Source organism: Heterodontus francisci, chromosome 7, assembly GCF_036365525.1.
Source record: "Heterodontus francisci isolate sHetFra1 chromosome 7, sHetFra1.hap1, whole genome shotgun sequence".
In the NCBI taxonomy this organism is placed as follows: domain Eukaryota; kingdom Metazoa; phylum Chordata; class Chondrichthyes; order Heterodontiformes; family Heterodontidae; genus Heterodontus; species Heterodontus francisci.
Genome location: NC_090377.1, coordinates 627,412 through 637,508, shown reverse-complemented (window position 1 = coordinate 637,508; position 10,097 = coordinate 627,412). Strand labels below are relative to the sequence as shown.

General features: G+C 44.5%; 1 protein-coding gene across 1 annotated transcript in view; it reads right to left on the bottom strand.

Annotated features, from left to right (window-relative positions):
• Positions 1-591: 591 nt before the first annotated feature.
• xrcc5 (X-ray repair complementing defective repair in Chinese hamster cells 5) overlaps positions 592-10,097 on the bottom strand; it is a 388,719-nt gene continuing 379,213 nt past the window's right edge. The window contains exon 21 of the mRNA XM_068034693.1: positions 592-755. Within this exon, the coding sequence (XP_067890794.1) occupies positions 741-755 (15 nt within the window). The 3' untranslated portion in view covers positions 592-740. The remainder of the gene's footprint in view (positions 756-10,097) is intronic.

The window sequence follows — 10,097 nt, the reverse complement described above, 5'->3', positions numbered from 1 at the left end:
ACATAGGCTTAAGGTGCGAGGGGCAATGTTTAGAGGGGATGTGCGAGGCAAGTTTTTTACACAGAGGGTGGTGAGTGCCTGGAACTTGCTGCCGGGGGAGGTGGTGGAAGCAGATACAATAGCGACATTTAAGAGGCATCTTGACAAATACATGAATAGGATGGGAATAGAGGGATACGGACCCCGGAAGTGCAGAAGGTTTTAGTTTAGACAGGCATCAAGATCGGCGCAGGCTTGGAGGGCCGAATAGCCTGTTCCTGTGCTGTACTGTTCTTTAAACGCAAACCATTATTTTGAAGAAGTCTTCTAAAAAGTGTTTTATATTTCTTGTGCTTTCAAAGCCTATTTCTCTTTCTATTCTGGTAATATGTTCTCACTATTTCACTTATGTTCCAACAGCTTTATTAATCCTGCTCTCCCTCTTTAGAATTAAACTTAGATCTTTCCCATTGTACCATATTAGTTTAATTCATTCCTCACTCCTCTAATTGCTGTCTGCACTATCTGGCACATTAAACTATTGCATAAGATCAGCTATTAACTTTTATTTTCTCATTTCAGATTGATGAGCAAAGAACCACCTGAACACAGTTGTGAAATGAACTTAAGAACAATGTTTATGTGAGAAAATCCACCGTGTAAACATTCTTGCAGCTTGAGCAGTCCATCACTGCAGCATGAGCCCACAACTTTTTCTTCTTCTAGTTCCCACAGCATCCCTCCACTCGGACGGGTTCAACTTACATCATATCAAGCTGCAAAAGCAAACATACAAGTGAGAAACAGATCAAAACAGGACTGGTTAAAAAAAGCCAGTGCTGGACACAATGTCGACCCTTGGTTGGCCCATAATTCCTGGGGCACCGTTCATTTTCTAGAATTGCTTATTCTCTTTCATCAGTTAATTTACTGATTACTCCTCATGAAATTCTATCACAATCCGTTTCCTTTCTTGCACTGTCTAGTTCTCTGAAAACTGGAACTGCAAATGTCATCAAAATTGATGCTATTATGATAGCAGATTAAGGCAGTGGTACTCGTAATGGAATATGTGCAGGGATAAGGACACCATGCTCAGACTTTGCAATTATCAAACAGGCCTGAGGTGCTCTTAACCTGTGTGGATGAAAGCAAGGTCTGCAAAGTGGATGAGCAGACTGGCCATGGCACTGTGGTACAGGAAGCTATTCAAGTGGGGGCATCAAAAAGGAATGTAGTGATAGTAGGGGAAAGTATAGTGAGGGGGATTGATACTGTTCTGTGCAGCCGAGAGTGAGAGTCCAGAAGGCTGTGTTGCCTGCCCAGTGCCAGGGTTCGGGACATCTGCTCAAGACTGGACAGGAACTTGGAGTGGGAGGGGGAGGATCCAGTTGTCGTGGTCCAGGTAGGTACTAACGACATAGGTAGGACTAGGAAAGAGGTTCTGCTAACAGTATGAGGAGCTAGGCACCAAATTGAAGAGCAGAAATTTAAGGGTAATAATCTCTAGATTATCTGAGCCATGTGCCAATTGGCAGAGGGCACGTAAGATTAGTGAAATGAATACGTGGCTCAAAGACTGGTGTGGGAGAACTGGGTTTTGGTTTGTGGGGCATTGGCACCAGTACTGGGGAAAGTGGGGGCTGTACTTTTGGGACAGTCTGCACCTGAACTGTGCTGGGAGCAGTGTTCCAGCAAACTGTATAACTAGGGAAGTAGAGAGAGCTTTAAACTAAGGGGTGTGAAGGATCAAGCCTGGGTAGTTATAACAAACCAAGGGGTAGAGTCAAGGCAGGAGAGCAGAATAGTAATTTGGGAAATGAAGGTCAGAGAATGGCAAGGAGGGACAGAGAGAAAAAACCTAAGAACACACCAACAGTCAAGACTAGATGCTACTAAGATAACAAAAAGACAAAACTAAAAGCTCTGTATCTGAATGCACGTAGCATTCATAACAAAGTAGATGAACTGATAGTGCACATTGAAGTAAATAAATATGATCTGAAAGCCATTACGGAGACATGGCTGCAGGATGACAAGGATCTGTCCTGAATATTGAGGTTTTTAAAATTCATTCATGGGGCATCGCTGGCTAGGCCAGCATTTATTGCCCATCCCGAACTATCCTTGAGAAGGTGGTGCTGAGCTGCCTTCTTGAACTGCTGCAGTCCATGTGGGGTAGGTACACCCAGAGTGATGTTAGGAAGGGAGTTCCAGGATCTTGATCCAGCAACAGAGAAGGAATGGTGACATAGTTCCAAGTCATGACAGTGTGTGGCTTGAAGGGGGAACTTGCAGGTGGTGGTGTTCCCATGCATCTACTGCCCTTGTCCTTCTAGGTGGTAGAGGTTGAAGGTTTGGAAGGTGCTGGCTAAGGAGCCTTGGTGCGTTGCTGCAGTGCATCCTGTAGATGGTGCACACTGCTGCCACTGAGCATTGGTGGTGGAGGGAATGAATGTTTGTGAATGGGGTGCCAATCAAATGGCCTGCTTTGTCCTGGATGGTGTTGGGCTATTTGAGTGTTGTTGGAGCTGCATCCATCCAGGCAAGTGGAGAGTATTCCATCACACTCCTGACTTGTGCCTTGTAGATGGTGGACAGGCTTTGGGGAGTCAGGAGGGGAGTTATTTGCCGCAGGATTCCTAGCCTCTGACCTGCTCTCGTAGCTGTGGTATTTATATGACCACTCCAGTTCAGTTTCTGGTCAATGGTAACCCGCAAGATGCTAATAATGGGGGATTCAGAGATCGTAATGCCATTAAATGTCAAGAGCAGATGGTTAGATTCTCTTGTTGGAGATGGTCATTGCCTGGCACTTGTGTGGCGTGAATGTTACTTGCCACTTATCAGCCAAAGCCTGGATATTGTCCAGGTCTTGCTGCATCTTGCTACAAGGACTGCTTCAGTATCTGAGGAGTCGAAAATGGTGCTGAACATTGTGCAATCATCAGCGAACATCCCCACTTCTAACCTTATGATTGAAGGAAGGTCATTGATGAAGCTTTTGAGGATGGTTGGGCCAAGGACACTACCCTGAGGAACTCCGGCAGTGATGTCCTGCTGCTGAGATCATTGACCTCCAACAACCACAACCATCTTCCTTTGCGTTATGTATGACTCAACCAGTGGAGAGTTTTCCCCCCGATTCCCATTGACTTAAGTTTTGCTAGGGCTCCTTGATGCCATGCTTGGTGAAATGCTGCGTTGATGTCAAGGGCAGTCACTCTCACCTCACCTCTTCAGCTCATCTATTTTGTCCATGTTTGAACCAAGGCTGTAATGAGATCAGGAGCTGAGTGGTCCGGGTGGAACCCAAACTGAGCATCACTGAGCAGGTTATTGATAAGCAAGTGCCGCTTGATAGCACTGTCGAACGACACCTTCCATCACTTTACTGATGATTGAGAGTAGACTGATGGGGCGGTAATTGTCCGGGTTGGACTTGTCCTGCTTATTGTATACAGGACATACCTGGGCAATTTTTCATATTGCAGGGTAGATGCCAGTGTTGTAGCTGTACTGGAACAGCTTGGCTAGGGGTGCAGCAAGTTCTGGAGCACAGGTCTTTGGTACTATTGTTGGAATATTGTCAGGACCCACAGCCTTTGCAGTATCCAGTGCCTTCAGTCGTTTCTTGATATCAAGCAAAGTGAATCGAATTGGCTGAAGACTGACATCTTGATACTGGGGACTTCAGGAGGCGGCCAAGGTGGATCATCAACTTGGCACTTCTGGCTGAACTTTGTTGCAAATGCTTCAGCCTTATCTTTCGCACTGATGTGCTGGGCACCCCCATCATTGAGGATGGGGATATTTGTGGAGCCACCTCCTCCAGTTAGTTGTTTAATTCTCCACTACCATTCACGGCTGGATGTGGCAGGACTGCAGAGCTTAGATCTGATCCCTTGGAAAATCCCAAGGCTTTTTATACATATATAAAGAGCAAGAGGGTAACCAAGGAAAGGGTTGGCCCACTCAAGGACAGAGATGGGAATCTATGTGTGGAGCCAGAGGAAATGGGCGAGGTGCTAAATGAGTACTTTGCATCAGTATTCACCAAAGAGAAGGACTTGGTGGATGATGAGCCTAGGGAAGGGAGTGCAGATAGTCTCAGTCATCTCATTATCAAAAAGGAGGAGGTGTTGCGTGTCTTGCAAAGCATTAAGGTAGATAAGTCCCCAGGGCCTGATGGGATCTACCCTAGAATACTGAGGGAGGCAAGGGAAGAAATTGCTGGGGCCTTGACAGAAATCTTTGCATCCTCATTGGCAACAGGTGAGGTCCCAGAGGACTGGAGAATAGCCAATGTTGTGCCTTTGTTTAAGAAGGGTTGCAAGGGTAATCCAGGAAATTATAGGCCGGTGAGTCTTACGTCAGTGGTAGGGAAATTATTAGAGAGGATTCTTCAGGACAGGATTTACTCCCATTTGGAAACAAACGAACTTATTAGCGAGAGACAGCATGGTTTTGTGAAGGGGAGTTCGTGTCTTACTAATTTGATTGAGTTTTTTGAGGAAGTGACGAAGATGATTGATGAAGGAAGGGCAGTGGATGTTGTCTATATGGACTTTAGTAAAGCCTTTGACAAGGTCCCGCATGGCAGACTGGTACAAAAGGTGAAGTTACACGGGATCAGAGGTGAGCTGGCAAGATGGATACAGAACTGGCTCTGTCACAGAAGACAGAGGGTATCAGTGGATGGGTGCTTTTCTGAATGGAGGGATGTGACTAGTGGTGTTCCGCAGGGATCAGTGCTGGGACCTTTGCTGTTTGTAGTATATATAAATGATTTGGAGGAAAATGTAGCTGGTCTGATTAGTAAATTTGCGGACGACACAAAGGTTGGTGGAGTTGCGGATAATGATGAGGATTGTCAGAAGATACAGCAGGATATAGATCGGTTGGAGACTTGGGCGGAGAAATGGCAGATGGAGTTTAATCCGGACAAATGTGAGGTAATGCATTTTGGAAGATCTAATGCAGGTGGGAGGTACACAGTAAATGGCAGAACCCGTAGGAGTATTGACAGGCAGAGAGATCTGGGCGTACAGGTCCACAGGTCACTGAAAGTGGCAACACAGGTGGATAAGGTAGTCAAGAAGGCATATGGCATGCTTGCATTCATCTGTCGGGGCATAGAGTATAAAAATTGGCAAGTCATGTTGCAGCTGTACAGAACCTTAGTTAGGCCACACTTAGAATGTTGCGTGCAATTCTGGTCGCCACACTACCAGAAGGACGTGGAGGCTTTGGAGAGGGTACAGAAGAGGTTTACCAGGATGTTGCCTGATCTGGAGGGCATTAGCTATGAGGAGAGGTTGGATAAACTCGGATTGTTTTCACTGGAACGACGGAGGTGGAGGGGCGACATGATAGAGGTTTACAAAGTTATGAGTGGCATGGACAGAGTGGATAGTCAGAAGCTTTTTCCCAGGGTGGAAGAGTCAGTTACTTGGGGACATAGGTTTAAGGTGCGAGGGGCAAAGTTTAGAGGGGATGTGCGAGGCACGTTTTTTGCACAGAGGGTGGTGAGTGCCTGGAACTTGCTGCCAGGGGAGGTGGTGGAAGCAGATACGATAGCGACGTTTAAGAGACATCTTGACAAATACATGAATAGGAAGGGAATAGAGGGATATGGGCCCCGGAAGTGCAGAAGGTGTTAGTTTAGGCAGGCATCAAGATCGGTGCAGGCTTGGCGGGCCAAATGGCCTGTTCCTGTGCTGTACTGTTCTTTGTTCTTCTTTGATCCGTTGGTTATGGGATCACTTAGCTCTGTCTATCGCATGCTGTTTACGCTGTTTTTCATGCAGGTTGACCTGGGTTGCAGCTTCACCAGGTTGACACCTCATTTTGAGGTCTGCTTGCAGCTGCTTCTGGCATGCCCTCCTGCACTACTGATTGAACCAGGGTTGGTCCCCTGGTTTGATGGTAATGGTAGAGTGGTGGATATGCCGGGCAATGAGGTTACAGATTGTATATGACATTCAAGAAGAACAGGAAGCTAGGTAAATTTGGAGGGGTAGCACTGTTAATCAAGGCATTGGTGCAATAGTTAGAACTGACCTTGGTTCAGGAGATCAGGATGTAGAATCGGTTTGGGTGGAGATAGTAGGGGAAAGAAGTCACGAGTGGGAGTGGTCTGCAGGGCCCTTAACAGTAACCACAATGTTGGACGATGTATATAAGAAGATGGGAGGGGGTGGCATAGTGGTAATGTCACAGGACTAGTAATTCAGAGCCCAAGTTAATGCTCTGGGGACATGGGTTCGAATCCCATTATGGTGAAATTTGAATGCAATTAATCAATCTTGAATTTAAAAAAAAGCTAGTCTAATGATAACCATGAAACCATTGTTGATTGTTGTAAAAGCCCCCCTGGTTCACTAATGTCCTTTAGGGAAGGAAATCTGCTGTCCTTACCTGGTCTGGCCTACATGTGACTCCAGACCCACAGCAATGTGGTTGACTCTTACATGCCCTCTGAAATGGCCTAACAAGCCACTAAGTTCAAGGGTATTTAGGGATGGGAAACAAATCCTGGCCTAGCCAGCAATGCCCACATCCTACCAACAAATAAAAAAAATTGGGTGCTTGTGATAAAGGGACAGCAATAATTATGGGTAATTTAAATCTACATATAAACTGGGCAAATCAGATTGGTAATAGTAGCCTGGATGTGGAGTTCATAGATTGTTTTTGAGATAGTTTTATTCGAGCAGCACGTTCTGCTCTCTGGTTGGTTCCAGATTATATTAGACTTGGTATTGTGTAATGTGACAGGATTAATTAATGACCTCAGAGTAAAGGCACCTCTAGTTGCAGCGACCACAATATGATTGAATTTTACATCCAGTTTGAAAGAGAGAAGAGTGAGTCCAAGACTAGTATTTTAAACTGAAATAAGGGCAACTATGTGGGCATGAAAGCTGAGCTAGCTGAAATGAACTGGGTTACTAGGCTCGGAGATAAATCAATAGAGAAGCTGTGCCAGACATTTAAGGGTATATTTCAGAATACTCAGGATAAGTATCTTACTACTGTAAAGAAAAATTCTAAGGCGAGGACCCACCATCCATGATTAACTAAAGAATTAAGGAAAGCATCAAACTTAAGGAAAAAGCATATAATTGCACAAAGGTGAGTGGCAGGTCAGATGATTGGTCAGAATATCAAGAACAGCAGAGGAAAACTAAAAGGTTGATCAGGAGAAAGAAATTAGAGTATGAGAGGAAGCTAGCCAGAAATGTGAAAACAGATAGCAAGAGTTTCTGCAGGTATTTAAAAAGGAAAAGAGTAAGTACAGTGAGTGTTAGTCCTCTAGAGACTGAGAATGGGGAGTTAATAGCAGATAATAAGGAAATGGCAGATGAAATGAACAAATATTTTGCTTCTGTCTTCACTATAGAGGATTCAAAAAGCATTCCAGTAATAGCTGTAAATCAGGAGGTGGAAGGAAGAGAAGAATTTGACGAAATTACTATCACCAGGGAAGCGGTACTGAGCAAACTGATGGAGCTGCGAGCTGACAAGTCCCCGGGTCCTGATGGACTTCATCCTACGGTCTTAAAAGAGGTGGCTAATGAGGTAGTAGATGCATTGGTGTTAATTTTTCAAAATTTGCTAGATGCTGGAAAGGTTCCATGAGACTGGAAAGTAGCAAATATAACCCCTCTTTTCAAGAAGGGGGGGAGGAGGGTGGGGGAGGCAGAAAACAGGTAACTATAGGCTAGTTAGCTTGACGTCTGTTGTGGTGAAAGTGTTAGAATCGATTATTAAGGAGGCTATAGCTGGACACTTAGAACAACTCTAGGTAATCGGGAGTAGTCAGCATGGTTTTGTGAAAGGGAAATTATGTTTAATCAATTTATTGGAGTTCTTTGAAGGAGTAGCATGTGTATAAAGGGGAGCCCGTTGACGTACTGTACTTGGATTTCCAGAAGACATTTGACAAGGTGCCACATAAAAGGTTATTGTGCAAAGGAGGAGCTCATGGTGGAAGGGGTAACATATTGGCATGGATAGAAGATTGGCTGGCTGGCAGAAAACAGACAGTATGCATAAATGGGTCCTTTTCTGATTGGCAGGATGTGACGAGTGGAGTCCCACAGGGGTCTGTGCTGGGGACACAGCTTTTTACAATTTATATCTATGATTTAGATGAGGAGAGCAATGGCATGGTAGCAAAATTTGCAGATGACACAAAGATAGGTCGGAAAGTATGTTGTGAAGAGGACATAAGGAGGTTACAGACCGATATAAATAGCTTGAGTGAGTGGGCAAAAAGCTGGCAGATGGGAAAATGTGAAGTTGTTCACTTTGGCAGGAAGAATAAAAAAGCAGAGTATTACTTAAATGGAGAACGACTGCAGAATTCCGAGGTGCAGAGGGATCTAGGTGTTCTAATGCATGAGTTACAAGAAGTTAGTATGCAGGTACAGAAAGTAATAAAGAATGCTAATGGAATGCTATCCTTTATTACGTGAAGAATTGAAAATAAAAGTAAGGATATTATGCTTCAGTTATACAGGGCATTGGTGAGACCACATCTCGAATACTGTGTGCAGTTCTGGTCACCGCATTATAGGAAGGATGTGGAAGCTTTGGAAAGGGTGCAGAGGAGATTTACTAGGATGTTGCCTGGTATGGAGGGAAGGTCTTATGAGGAAAGGCTGAGGGACTTGAGGTTGTTTTTGTTGGAGAGAAGGAGGAGGAGAGGTGACTTAATAGAGACATATAAGATAATCAGAGGGTTAGATAGGGTGGATAGTGAGAGTCTTTTTCCTCGGATGGTGATGGCAAACACGAGGGGACATAGCTTTAAGTTGAGGGGTGATAGATATAGGACAGATGTTAGAGGTAGTTTCTTTACTCAGAGAGTAGTAGGGGCGTGGAACGCCCTGCCTGCAACAGTAGTAGACTCGCCAACTTTAAGGGCATTTAAGTGGTCATTGGATAGACATATGGATGAAAATGGAATAGTGTAGGTCAGATGGTTTCACAGGTCGGTGCAACATCGAGGGCCGAAGGGCCTGTACTGCGCTGTAATGTTCTAAAAAAAAATGCATTGCAGGCGGTTTAGAGGAGGTTTACTAGATTGATACCTGGAATGAGCAGGTTTTCTTATGAGGAAAAGTTGGACAGACTGGGCTTGTTTTCACTGGAGTTTAGAAGAGTGAGGGGAGACTTGATTGAAATTTATAAGATCCTGAATGGTCTTGGATGTGGAAAGCATGTTTCCTCTTGTGGGTGAGTCCAGAACTAGGGGGCACTTCTAAAATTTCTCTGAGAGTTGTGTGACTTTGGAACTCTGCCTCAGAAGGTGGTGGAGGCGGGGTCATTGAATATTTTAAGGCGGAGGTAGATAGATTCTTGTTAGGCAAGGGAATCAAAGGTTATCGGGAGTAGATGGGAGTGTGGAATACGAGACACAAACAGATCAGCCATGATCTTATTGAATGGCGGAGCAGGCTAGAGGAGCCGAATGGCCTACTGCTGCTCCTAATTCAAATGTTCGTATGTGCTACACACTACACACATGCTGGTATAATCTCTGCAGGATAATAAATGATCTTAAACAGACACTCAAAGAGAAACTAAATCACAGCTTGGAAACAAAATATCAAAAATCTGTAAGGCCGAACTTCCCAGGAAGAAAATTGTGCTCCCACTGCCCTGCTCTCTTCGCCTTGTCCTTGATTCAATCCCAAACTAATCCCACTGCCCTTCATTCTCCCCATAGGTCTTTATCTATATCCCCTGAAAAGATTTATATACTCTCCCCCTGAAATGATGTAATGTTCTTTGGTTCAATCACTCCTGTGGTGAAGTAGTCCAAGCTCCAACAACCTTCTGTGTTAAGACATTTCTCCTAACTCTGTCCTCAATCCCTTAGAGATATTTTAAATCGTTCATGCTTCATCACTGAGTCAGTAACCAATGGAAACAGTCTTTCTCTATTCATAATTAAAACATTATTTTTATAACTTACAATTCTCGCTGTAGCCTTCTCTTCTCCATTGCTACCTTCAGTATCTTGTAGTATTCCCTGTTGAATCAACACTGTCCATGCTCTATGATTTTTAAAAAATTCATTCATGGGTTGTGGGCGTCGCTGGCTA